This window comes from Rhincodon typus, chromosome 32 (assembly GCF_021869965.1).
Source record: "Rhincodon typus isolate 14 chromosome 32, sRhiTyp1.1, whole genome shotgun sequence".
NCBI classification, from domain to species: Eukaryota; Metazoa; Chordata; class Chondrichthyes; order Orectolobiformes; family Rhincodontidae; genus Rhincodon; species Rhincodon typus.
In genome coordinates, this window is record NC_063363.1 from 4,970,867 (window position 1) to 4,984,022 (window position 13,156).

The 13,156-nt window shown below is 44.4% G+C and overlaps 1 protein-coding gene across 2 annotated transcripts in view; it reads left to right on the top strand.

Moving 5' to 3' along the window:
* Nucleotides 1–7,170, top strand: part of nlrx1 (NLR family member X1) — a 28,325-nt gene extending 21,155 nt beyond the window's left edge. For both annotated transcript variants that reach the window (XM_048615666.1, XM_020517295.2), the window contains exons 6-7: nt 1,531–1,782; nt 6,268–7,170. In XM_048615666.1, the coding sequence (XP_048471623.1) occupies nt 1,531–1,782; nt 6,268–6,583 (568 nt within the window). In that variant the 3' untranslated portion in view covers nt 6,584–7,170. The remainder of the gene's footprint in view (nt 1–1,530; nt 1,783–6,267) is intronic.
* Nucleotides 7,171–13,156: the final 5,986 nt, after the last annotated feature.

The following is a 13,156-nucleotide window of genomic DNA, read 5'->3' on the forward strand; positions in this document are numbered from 1 at the left end:
GTCTGTGCCTCTATTCTTCCTACCAAAGTGCATAACCTCATGCTTTCCCACATTGTATTCCATCTGCCACTTCTTTGCCCACTCTCCCAGCCTGGCAAGTCCTTCTGCAGCTTCCCCACTTCCTCAACACTACCTGTCCCTCCACCTATCTTTGTATCATCCGCAAACTTAGCGACAATGCTCTCAGTTCCTTAATCCAAATTGTAAACCTATAACGAGAGTAGTTGTGGTCCCAATGCTGATCCCTGCAGAAATCCACTGGTCACCGACTGCTATCCTAAAAAGATCCCTTTATCCCTACTCTCTGCCTTCTGCCAGTCAGCCGATCCTCTTATTTAGTAGCCTCCTTTTGTGGCACCTTGTCAAAGGCCTTCTGGAAATTCAAATAGATCACGTCCACAGGCTCTTGTTTATCTAACTTGCTTGTTACCTCCTCAAAGAATTCTAACATAAGCTCTACCAAAAGCTGCTCCAAATAACCATCTTGTAGATATTCTACAAATTCCTTGAGATCTACTACCAACCTGATTTTCCCAGTCCATTTGCATAGTGAAATCCCCCATGATTATTGTAATATTGCCCTTTCTGACATGCCTTTCTGTCTCCTGATTTATTTCCTTCCCCACATCCTGACTACTGCTCATAAACCTGTGTACAATCCCAACAGAGTCTTTTCTTCCTGTGTGGTTTTTCAACACTACCCACACAGATTCTACGCCTTCCGACTTGATATAATTTACTTCTGTTTCTTACTAACAAGGCAATCCCACACCCTCTGACCATCTGTCTGTCCTTTCGATGGGACGTGTTTCCTTGGATATTTAGTTCCCAGCCCTAATCCTCTTACAGCCACGTCTGCATCATACCTGCCAATTTCAATCTGCGCTCCAAGCTCATTTACCTTATTTTGTAGACTGTGTGCACTGAAACACAACACCCTCAGTCCTGCGTTGACTGACCCCTTCTCAGTCATCCCCTCATCTGCTGTGCCTGAAGCTAATTTCCTGACCCTTTCCACACTCTGTCCTATTACTTGTTCTGGAAACTTTAATTATCTCTGTGAGCCCTCTTGCCCCCTTTAACTTTCTCTATGTATTCCATGTAACTGAACCCCACTCCCCAGTATTTTGTTTAAACTACTATCCATGGCCCTAGTTATGCCATTTGCCAGGGCTCCCCTTGTAACAGCTCCCTCCTTTCTCAATATTGGTGCCAAAGTTCCATTAACTTGAACCTTTTTCTCCCACACCAATCTTTTGAGCCATGCACTTACTACTTTAATCACACATGCGCGCACACACACAGATGCACACATACACATACATGTGTACACGCACACCCAGACTCAGTTAGGTGTCCGTTGTGGCCTGGTAGTGAGTCACACATTTTCTAGAATCTCACTTGAAGGGAAAGCTGATTGGGAATGGTACTCCTCTTCACACAGACCAGTGTCAATCCACAACATCTCTGGTTCCCTTTGATTCTTTTTGCACTGTGATGAACTCTCCAATTTGGATGCTTTCTTTCCAGGCTTTGTGACAACGTTTTGTCTGAGGCTGCAGTTAATTGTATCGGGCCTGCCATCGCGCACAACAATTCACTGACTCGGTTATCACTGCTTCACACGTCGCTGGGAGATCAGGGATTGAAGGTGCTTACACCCTACATCCGAGAGAACACATGGCTGAAAGATCTCAACCTAGCCAGTAACAACATCAGTGAGGAGGCTGCCATGGCCTTTGTGGAGATGATCAAGAAACATCCGACGTTAGAAACCGTTCAGTGAGTAAACACCAGTGTTTTCACACACAATGTATCAGCATCCGCCATCATTCACCCTCTGTAGGGCTGTAGATATGAGCTGCACTAGATCACATGGCCCCTTTTGGTGTTTTGTAAGTGAAGAGAGAGAGATAAAAATTCACAGGGGGAGCTGCAGAGCTCCTGTTACGTTCTTCTGTTGATGTGAATGCACCAATCATGCAGCAAGCATCAGTGGAATAGTAATACCGGTTCTTTATTTGATAAGAGATAGTAGGAACTGCAGATGCTGGAAAATCTGAGATAACCAGGTGTAGAGCTGGATGAATACAGCAGGCCAAGCAGCATCAGAGGAGCAGGAAAGCTGACGTTGTCTGAAGAAGGGCCCGGACCCGAAACGTCAGCCTTTCTGCTCCTCTGATGCTGCTTGGCCTGCTGTGTTCATCCAGCTCTGCACCTTGTTATCTCTATTTGATAAGTTTTTTTTTTAAATTCACTCATGGGATGTGGATTTTGCTGGCTGGGCCAGCATTTATTACCCATTCCTAACTGTCCTCGAGAAGGTAGTAGTGAGCTGTCCTTTTGAAGCATTGCAGGCTTTGTGGTTGTCAGTACACCAACAGCACCACTAGGAAGGAAGTTCCAGGATTTTGATCCAGCCACACTGAAGGAAAGGAAATATCATTCTAATTCATCCTAATGGTCAGTGGCTTTGGAGGGGGAATGTGCAGTTGGCAAAGTTCCCTTCTATCTGCTGCCGTTGTCCTTGTAGATGGTAGAGATCACAGGTTTGGAACGGGCTATCAAGTTGCTGCAGTGCCTATTGTGGGTGGTACAGACTGCTGCTACTGAGTGTCAGAGAAGGAGAGAGTGCTGTTGCTGTACTGAGTACAGAGACACGGGGCTACACCATCACAGTGTAAATGTATGGCAATCACAGGAGGTACATATAAACCATGGGCTTGGCTTCAGTCTCTGTTTGGGTGACTCAGCGGGGTGGAGGTCATGTAAAATAAGGGGTCTGTCTAACTGGTTAAAAGCTCAGATATCTGGGATATTATTGGTCCACGTAACACAGCTGGCCTGGGCAGGCAGGTGGGAGTGAACAGCCTGTTTTTATTTTCCAAGTTTCTAGGTGCGAGAAGGAATGGAGTTACTAGCTTTGGTGGGTGCCCATCATGCATATCCCCCACATACCCAGCCAGAAGATAATATCACACTTCCTTGACCCCTGTACAGACTTCAAAAGCCCTTCCCTTCACTGTTCCATTGCCCCTGCCTCTAAAGTTGCCAAATGCTCCCAGTCCAATGTGTTCACTTCCCTGGGTCTAGGATTCCTTTTGCTGGCTTTCTTGGGACTCATGATGTGGAGGTGTCGGTGTTGGACTGGGGCGGACAAGGTCAGAAATCACACAACACCAGGTTATAGTCCAACAGGTTTATTTGAAATCACAAGCTTTTGGAGTCTTATTCCTCCTTCAGGTATTAGTGAGAGAGGTAGTATCAGAATTTATAAGTAAAAGAACATCCTCATCAGTGGCCTGGCCCTTTGATCTTCTACTTATAAATTGTGTCTGATACTACCTCTCTCACTAATACCTGAAGAAGGAGCGAGGCTCTGAAAGCTTGTGATTTCAAATAAACCTGTTGTGTGATTTCTGGTCTTTTTTTGGGACTAACTGCAATACCAGTAGTATCCACTTCCAAACTGTGGCACTGTTGGACCTGCTAGCCAATCAGATAGCTGCATTTCTGCCCCTTACCTAGGGTTAACTGCAAGCAGTGGAGCGGGGGGTGCAATTAAATTCTGGGAAGGTCAAGAGGCCAGAATTGGACAAGTACAGATATCTCCAGGTCAATAGCCCAGAGATTTGTATCCGAGGTGAAGAAGAGACAGAACAACTGCAAGCTATTTTTGCCAGTTGTCAGCAGACTTGAGCTCAATTATTTCTACTTGTATGAGCTGTATTGTAAAATGTGATGACTTCCTTTTTATTCCTTTTTCAAATGGTTCAGCAGAAAATTGAAGTATGCATTTACGTTGTCAAAAGTTGCAAGATAATCCCTTTAATCAGCGGGTGTGGTGTTGAAATCTGTTTGTTCTTTTTGCCTGCATCAGCCCTTTTTGTATTTTAATAAAAGGGTTAGCTGTTGGCCTGTCTTGGTTTCAGAATGTGTGGCTTAAATAAAAGGGGAGAACGCTGGAGAATCTCAAAAGGTCTGGCAGCATCGCTGAAGTGCAAAACACTGTTAAAGTTTGAAGTCCAATTTCACACTTCAACCAGATTGGATTTGAAACATTGAGTTTTTTCTCTCTCCACAGATACTGCCAGACCTGCTGAGTTTCTCCAGCACTTTTTTAACTTCAGATTTCCAGCATTCTCAGTAATTTAACTTTTATATCAGTGTGTGGCTTTTTTTGTACCAAAAGAGGAATAATGATGGCAGACAAGACAGGACAAGCCCCACACAATCTGCTGTCGAGCCAGTAAATCAAATGTTAGAAGTTTTCAGAACAGTAGCTGTCAGAGAGTGACTATTTAGCCTCAGTGGTGTTACAGTTTGAGTTGCTAAGGCAGTCTGCATGTTGTAGTCTGGACTGTGAAGCTTCTTCCATCGCTATCCAATAATTTTTCCAAGATATGACTGATCAGGGATCTCTCCTGGTCTTAACCCTAACCCTGTCTGTCATCTGCCATTGACATATATTGGAAGGAATGCACCTGGCCATGTTAAGAATGCGCCTTCCTAACCTTGATTTTTAAATGGGCAACTTTTCATTTTAAACTGTCTCATTTTAGATTTTCCCATAAGAGGAAACATTCTCTCCATGTCCACCCAGTCAAGACCCCTCATGATCTTAATCTTGCATGTTTCAATCACTGGCAATGAGTTTGGTCTTCCCAGTCCTCCTTCATGTCTCTCTCAAATGCCTGTGGATTCTACACGTATCTGTGAAATGTGACTCCATCCCACCCCGGTGCCTCTGTTGCTGCATCATTTGAGAGCTCAGCCTTCAGCTGCCTCTGAAACTCCCTCTCTCATCCCCCTCCACCACCCCTCAATCCTGCTTTCAAACACTTCTTAAAAACCTCCCTGTCTCTTAGCTTTATCCAAGCTTTCTTAGTTACATTTTCTCCGATTTTAGTACGTGATTCCGTGTCAGATTGTCCATTTGATGTCTCGGGATGTTCTAATAATTGTCGTTGCTTACAGTTCCTCCTGTCAAAGGGATGTGCTGAAATGGTGTTGTCTTGTCTGTTTTACAGTTTCCTCACACATCGCCCTGTCATTCATTTGCAGCTGCTCTCTGATGTCTTTTGTTCAACGTTGGCCCCGATTTGGCTCCTCTTTCTGCTGCCCTCCATTTTACCCTCTACAAGAGCTTCCTGTAACTTTCCAGCTCTGCTCAAAATAATGAGCAAATTGGCCAAAATACTGACATTTTCTTTTCTGAACATCACTTTTTAAAGAGTTCTTTTCACTGTTGCAATTTCAAGCAACTCTTCATTTGTCCTTTGATCTAAACATTCCAGATATAGACCATCACCACCACCGGCCCTGCAGCCCAACAAATTTGCTCTGAGGGTCAGAGCATCCCACCCAAATACATCCCCCTATAACCCACCTAATCTACACATCCCTGAACATGGGCGATTTAGCATGGCCAATCCACCTAGCCTGCACGTCTTTGGACTGTGGGAAGAAACCCACGCAAACACAGGGAGAATGTGCAAACTCCACGCCGACAGTTGCCCGAGGGTGGAATCGAACCCAGGTCCCTGGTGCTGTGAGGCAGCAGTGCTAACCACTGAGCCACTGTCTCTGTATTGATATTTTGAAAGCCTCTATTTTCTGGCACGGACTTTTTCTTATTGTCTGTGTTTCTGAGGCAGATAGAGAAGTGACTGGGATGACGTGTGCCCCCCACCTCCCCAGGACAAGATGGCACAGTGGCTCAGTGGTTAGCACTGCTGCCTCACAGCACCAGCGACCTGGGTTCGATTCCACCCTTGGGTGACTGTCGGTGTGGAGTTTGCACATTCTCCCCGTGTCTGCTTGGGTTTCCTCCGGATGCCCTGGTTTCCTCCCGCAGTCCAAAGATGTGCAGGCTAATTGGATTGGCCATGCTAAATGTGGGGTTACAGGGATAGGATGGAGTCCTTTTAAGGAGGGTTACTGCAGACTTGATGGGTCAAGTGACCTCTAACTGCACTGTAGAGATTCTATTCTGTGAAGTCTGTGTTAATAACAAAAAAAATCATTCTCAATATTTTGTGGGGTTATTCAGGGGCACTATATAAATGCAGGATTTCATAGTTTGGGCAGATAAATGGTTAAATGTCACTTGTTGCAGTTTAATTAGATTAATCAACCTGTTTGGACATGTTATGATCCATCTCTGAAGCAGGTATGACTTGAACCCAGATCTCCCAGCTCGGAGGCAGGGACGCTACCACTGCACCACCAGTTGCACTGTATAATGTTAGTGTGTTTTGTTTTCAGCCTGTATTTAAATGAAATCAGTGACAGTGGGAAACAGGAGCTGCATGCACTCAGCCAGGAGCAGGATGGGGTGAAGGTTCTCGCTTCAATCACAGAAGGCTCCAACATCTCGGCCTACTGGACACTGATCCTGAAGAACGTCATGGGAAACGCTGCAAATAGGGACCAGGAGCATATGGCAAACCACTTGACACTGTTTCAGAACGAGCTGAAGTTCAGCCGCAGGCAGACCCGAAACCTCTGGAAAAAGATCAGACTTCTGCGGGTGGAACGTCGAATCGAGAAGCAGCTGAGAAACGTCCAACAGGAGAAGTAGCAACATGCACCTCTGTCATTTTCAGCACTTTCACTGATTGTTTCTTTCGGTGGTTTCCCCACTGATGGCCTGTTGGGTGGCACGCTGTATGACACTTGCGTGAGCTGATCACAGAGATGGAGCAAGGTTCTTGCCCTGTAAGGTTTAGACTTGGACTTCTGTTGGGTTTTGGGGTGTGTCTAGCAAAGCTCTGTTGCTATCGCCCCTTTAGGGTGTGCACGAGCTAAGTCGGGGCAGGGAGAGATCAGAGGCACAGATCAGCTTCCGCTCAGGGATTCTCAATGGACAGCTGTTTCCCTGACCTTTCAGAGTGAAAACAAGGCAAATGCTTGCAGGATCTGAGGGTAGATCTTTAAATTGTGTCCTGGGCATCTACCTGGTGTGGAATTTTAATCCTGTCATACGATTTGAATGTTTCTGAAAATGGCTCACAAGTTGGAAGTTGGAAAATCTCCTTGCACCCTCAGGAATGTTCTGGAAGTTTCAGGAAAAATATTTTTCTTTGCTGCCAGCAAAAAACTCAGCAAACATGAACAATAAATTCGAATCAGAACAATAAATTGTTTCTTTCCGTTTTTAAATGAAAACCCTTCTCTTTATTAGTTATAAAAATATTAAAGATAGTGGGGGAAATGAGGCTGTTTGACCAGACAAGCTGGTTGGAGACTGTCCGTTATGCAATGAAATCTCCAGGAATATGTCCAACCAGAGATGGCAAACTTTACCTTTGATATCTGTTAAATTCTGGGTGTTGAATAAAGAAAGACTTGCACTATGTAGCATATTTTGCAGTCACTAGATGCCTCAAAGTGCTTTACAGTCAATTATGTACTTTCTGAAGAGTACGATACGCATCAGCTAATTTGCTCAGCAAGATCCCACAAGCAGCAGTGACCAGTATGCTGGGATTTGTTTTACAGTAATGTCAATTGAGAATAAACATTGGCCAGCACACCAGGCATAACTATCATCGAATCCCTACAGTGTGGAAACAGGCCATTCGGCCCAACAAGTCCACACTGCCCCTCCAAAGAGCATCCCACCCAGACCAATTTCCCATGTCTAACCCATCTAACTTAAACATCCCTGAACACTATGGGCAATTGTAGCATGGCCAATCCACCTAGCCGGCACATCTTTGGACTGTGGGAGGAAACCTATGCAGGCATGGGAAGAATGTGCAAACTCCACACAGACAGTTGCCTAAGGCTGGAATCGAACCCAGGTTCCTGGCGCTGTGAGGCAGCAGTGCTAACCACTGCACCACCGTGCTGCCCCTATGGGATCTTTCCCACCTCCTGAAGCAGGTGGATGGGGCCTAGGTTTCATGTCTGTTCTGATGGACGCTCCTCTGACAGTGCAGGACTCCCTCAGCACTGCACTGGAGTGTCTGCCTGGATTGTTGTACTCATTAGGAGGTGATGGTCTAGTGGTATTATTGCTGGACTGTTAAACCAGAGACCCAGGTTAATTTGTGGGACCCAGGTTTGAATCCTGCCATGGCAGATGGTAGACTTTGAATTCAATAATAATTTGGAATTAAGAGTCTAATGATGACCGTGAATCCATTGTTGATTGTTGGAAAAACGCATCTGGTTCACCAATCCCCTTTAGGGAAGGAAACTGTCATCTTTACCTTGTCTGGCCTACATGCGACTCCAGCAACATGGCAGACTCTTAACAGCCATCTGGACAATTAGGGGTGGGATAATTCCATGAATGAATGCTTCTATTTCTGTTGGGAGCCTCAATAAACTCGGGAGAGGATGATGAGTTGAAACGCCAGTGTTTTGTGAGCAGAAATTGAGCAGTTTAGGTCTATACTCACTAGAGTTTAGAAGAATGATCTAATTGAGGTATGTTACATGCTAAAAGGTATTGACAAAGTAGACATGAAGTGGATGCATTCCCTTGTGAGGTAATCCGGAATAAGAGGGTATAATTTTTGGCTGAAGGGTGGCAGATCTGGAGCGATTCTGTGGAACTCACTACTCCAGAGTGCAGCAGATACCATGACACAGAAAATTTAAGAAGGTGATAGACAGATTTTTAATCAGTAATGGATTGAAGGATTGTGGAGAGCAGGCAGGAAAGTGGAATTGAAACTGAGGTGAGATCAGCCATGAGATAGTAGGAACTGCAGATGCTGGAGAATCTGAGATAACAAGGTGTAGAGCTGGATGAACACAGCAGGCCAAGCAGCATCAGAGGAGCAGGAAGGCTGAATTTTTTCTGAAGAAGGGTCTAGGCCCGAAACGTCAGCCTTCCTGCTCCTCTGATGCTGCTTGGCCTGCTGTGTTCATCCAGCTCTACACCTTGTTATCTGAGATCAGCCATGATTGTGTTTAAATGGCGGAGCAGGCTTGAGGGGCTGAATGGCCTATTCTAGGCCAATCTCTGCCCCCACACTCTCACTGTGTCGAATTCATCCACTATTTGATTCCCAACAAGACCTTCCTGCTCTGTCACCTTATTCCAATTAAACTAACGCCAGTCTGAAATGTGTCAGGATGTTCTACTTTACAAAGGCATTTTTTTTTTGAAGATGAAGTTTTTTGTTTTAAAATGGACGTGGAGAGGAGAATGATAAATTTTATTCAAGAATATTCACGGGCATGCCTATTGCCCCCTCTAGAGTCTGAAACCAGAAAAACATACACAACTGTGAGAAGATTTTAAGCATCAGGGACCTTTTTATTACAAATCCTTCATTATTCCTTTTGTACCGATTGCAATGAGGTCAGCCAGTTAGACCTCATAGAAGATGAGTTCCCTGATTGGACCAGATTAACAGCCCCAATCAGGGAGCCCTGGCCGACAGATAGGAACAGGAGTGTAAGGGGTTCTGTTCACTGTTTGAGAGCTGGCTTTGAGGGAGCTGGATCAGTGTCGAGGACGCTCCACGTGTAAATAAAGGTTGACTTTTGACAGGATACTGACCTCTGTGCAGTTATTTCACCTTTCTTAATGACCACTTATGTTTTCTAAAAAAAAAAGTGCTTCTGCACCTTTATATAATATCATATTCATTCAGAGGGAGGGGTTTTGACAGAGTAAATAAGAAACTATTTTCATTGGCAGGAAGGTCAGTAACCAAAGGGTGCAGTGAGTAACACCGAAAATGCTGGAGAAACTCAGAGGTCTGGCAACATCTGTGCGGGTCCAGTGTCACTGTTCTTCGGCACCAAAATTCTTAAGATGTAAAGTGATTGCCTTAAAGAATCAGGGGGAGAAGAGGATGTTTTGTTACCCAATGCGTTGATATGATCCTGAATGCACTGGCGAATACGGCAGTGGAAGCAGATTTAATGGTGACTCTCTGAAGGCAATTAGATAAAATACCTGGAGGAGGAACATTTGCAGGGCTCTGGGGAAAGAGTGGGGGAGTGAGACAAATTTTTCAAAGAGCTGGTACAGTCCAAGTGGGCTGAATGGCCTCCTGCATTTTATCATTTACATTTTGATTTCTTGACCTTGTGCTAGTGCTTGTTCAGAACAACAAGATGTGAAATATTTAGAGAAACAAAATTATTTTTAGTACCTCCTGTTTGCGATGTCACAGGTGCTGATAGCATGTGTACTGAGGAACTGTTACTGAGCAAAATGCTGTCCTACTTTGTACTGGATGTATTTACATTTCTGAACTTCGTACCCCATACTTGTTAGTAGCAGGCACTTTGCAGATGTGTAAAGATTTGTCTGAAGATTCTTCACAGACATCAGTGAGTGTTTATAGGTTGTATGATTTCACATTGCACTTGAGAGCAACTCTCTCACTTCAGTGTGTAGCCAGGAACATTAAACTGAAGGAACTGCAAGTAGTTAATCACCAACAATGTATCATGGTTTTTTTTTTACTTATAATGCTTTCTTTTTTCCTTAATTCATTCACGGGTTGAGGGTGTCGCTGGCTAGGCAGCATTAATTGTCCTGAAGATAGTTAAGTGCCACCATATTGCTGTGGGTCTAGAGTCACATGTATGCTAGACCAGGTAAGGATGGCAGTTTCTTCCCTAAAGATCATCAGTGAACCAACAATTGACAATCAATTTTGTGGTCATCATTAGACTTTGAATTCAGACTTTTTAAAAATTTGCATTCCAATTCCAACATCTGCCATAACAGGATTTGAACCTGGGTTCCTAGAATGTTCTCTGGATCGGCAGTCTAGCATTAATACCACTAGGCCATTGCCTAGTGCTGAGTGTCTGTAGCATTTATTATAGTTGATGCAAAGAGTTCATGTTATTCTTGTGTTCATGAACTGCCTCTTTCTAAACTTTCCCTTAGCTCTAAAGTCAACTATTTGTGCCCAGATACAATCCTTGCCTCACTGGCACTAGGTAACCTCCCAGTCTCATCCCCTGATTATTCATGTGTGAATTGGGACAGTCGGGGGCCAGTTATCTATTACTCCTCCCTAGTTGCCCTGGAAGTGATGAGCTATCTTGATTAGTCTATGGGGCGAACATATGGTGTGGTTGTGGGGAGGATGGGGCCTGCACCATTCCAGATGTTGACACAGCAATGGTACAGGAACAGCCTTACATTTCCAAGTCAAAAGCCAACCTGACTTGGTGGTGAATTCCATGCTTTGTCCCTTGTCCTTCTCACTTGGCAGGTGCAGACTGACCCCTAGTGGCTGTCTTTACTCAGTAGAAGGTGCCATGTAGCCATCAAGGACAGGAAACTTGATGAGGTCATAGAGTCCAACAGCACGGAGGCAGGCCCTTCGGCCCAAACTGGTCCATGCCGACCGTCCACACTAACTCCATTTCCCTGCACTTGGCCCAAACCCTTCTAAACCTTTCCTATCTGTGTATCCCATCCAAATGCCTTTTTAAATGTTGTTAATGTACCCGCCTCAACCACTTCTGCTGGGAGCTCATTCCGTATGCGTGCCACTCTCTGTGTGTTTTAAAAAAAATGCCCTTCAGGTTCCCATTGTATTCTTTCCCCTCTTACCTTAAACTAATGCCCTCTAGTCCTCGATTCTCCAACCCTTGGAAAAAGACTGAATGCATTCACCCTATCCATGCCTCTCATGAGTTATACACTTCTGTCAGATTCACCCCTCAGTCTCCTACGCTCCCAGCTTGTCCAACCTCTCCCTATTCTTGTATTAATCATACATCTGGTAATGGGCTTGTGTGGTGCAGTGGTAGTGTCCCTTACCTCTGAGCGAGGAGACCTGGGTTCAAATCCCTTCCTGCTTCAGAGATGTCATATGTGTGAACAGGTTGATTAGAAAATAATTACTTGTGGTCTCCCATGTGACTTGAGTTTCTGTCCTGTTGCATTTGAAGTCATTTAATGCAATATTCCAGGATCGATTTACTGACAGACACACCAACCTCTGCCATCTGGAAATTTGGATTCAGGGGTTGATAATCTCGAGGATTTTATTTCAGGGAATCCTGAGGGATTTACAGAATCTCCACACCCAGATTATGAATAGAAAGTTTTAGGGTCATGTATTTAAGACATTTATGCCTTTTTTTTTCTGGCTTTTTCAATTTCTAGTTTGGGAGATAACTATTGTAAAATTCAGTTTTTATTTTAGTTTTCCCACATTCCAGTCTGAGATTTTTCTTCAAACTTTTAGCTCCAATAAATTGTTTAGTTTCCCATTCCACGCACAAAGACAAAGGAGGTGCTGAGCAACAATAAACTGGGTGCAGCAAAAGATCTTTCTCCAGCTGATTGACTTTCCAACATATTTTCTAAATGTGTTGGAGTCTTCAATGTTGATGAAATCTGAGAAGTTACTTTAACCTTCATTCTTGTTGCCTTTGTCAGCGTTTTCGGGGCTAATACTTTTGAGAGAACTCCAGTGTGACCTTACCGAGGACTGCTGCAGCTGTATTTAGGGGTTGTACTTGCTTGACTCTGCCCAGATTACCCTTCATGGATTCGTTACTGTCTGGGTTCTCTGAAGCATTGGCTATCTGCACTACAATCTGTGACACTCCATTGACGAGGGTACGCCACTATTGCTCTGAGTCGCTCCCATCTCTAGCTTGTCCTTAATCTCTCGCTTTTAGTGAGTCTAGTAAACTGGTTATATACACTATGAGCTACCTTATACTGAGTACTGCTCTCTCATACAGAGTTTTTCTCTCTGACTTTTGATCATGTTTATGCTCTGACGGCCACATGTTCATTTTTTTTATTTGTACATGGAATGTGGGTGTAACTTGCTAGGTCAGCATTTGTTGCCCTTCCCTAATTGCCCTTGACTGGAGAGGTTTGATTAGCAATTCCAGACGGCAGTTAGAAATCTACCACATGGAGTCCCCTGTAAGCCAGACCAGGTAAGGATAGCAGATTTCCTTCTGCAATGGAGACTAGTGAACCAGATGGGTTTTTATGACAATCGAAGACCATTTCATGGTCAATATCACTGAGCTTTCAATTCCAGATTGATTTGATTTTTGTTTGAATCCATTGAATTGATGGCTGTTGCTTTGGCCTAATCCCTAATCCAATATAGAGGTGTAGAGCTGGATGAACACAGCAGGCCAAGCAGCATCAGAGGAGCAGGAAGGCTGACGTTTCGGGCCTAGACCCATG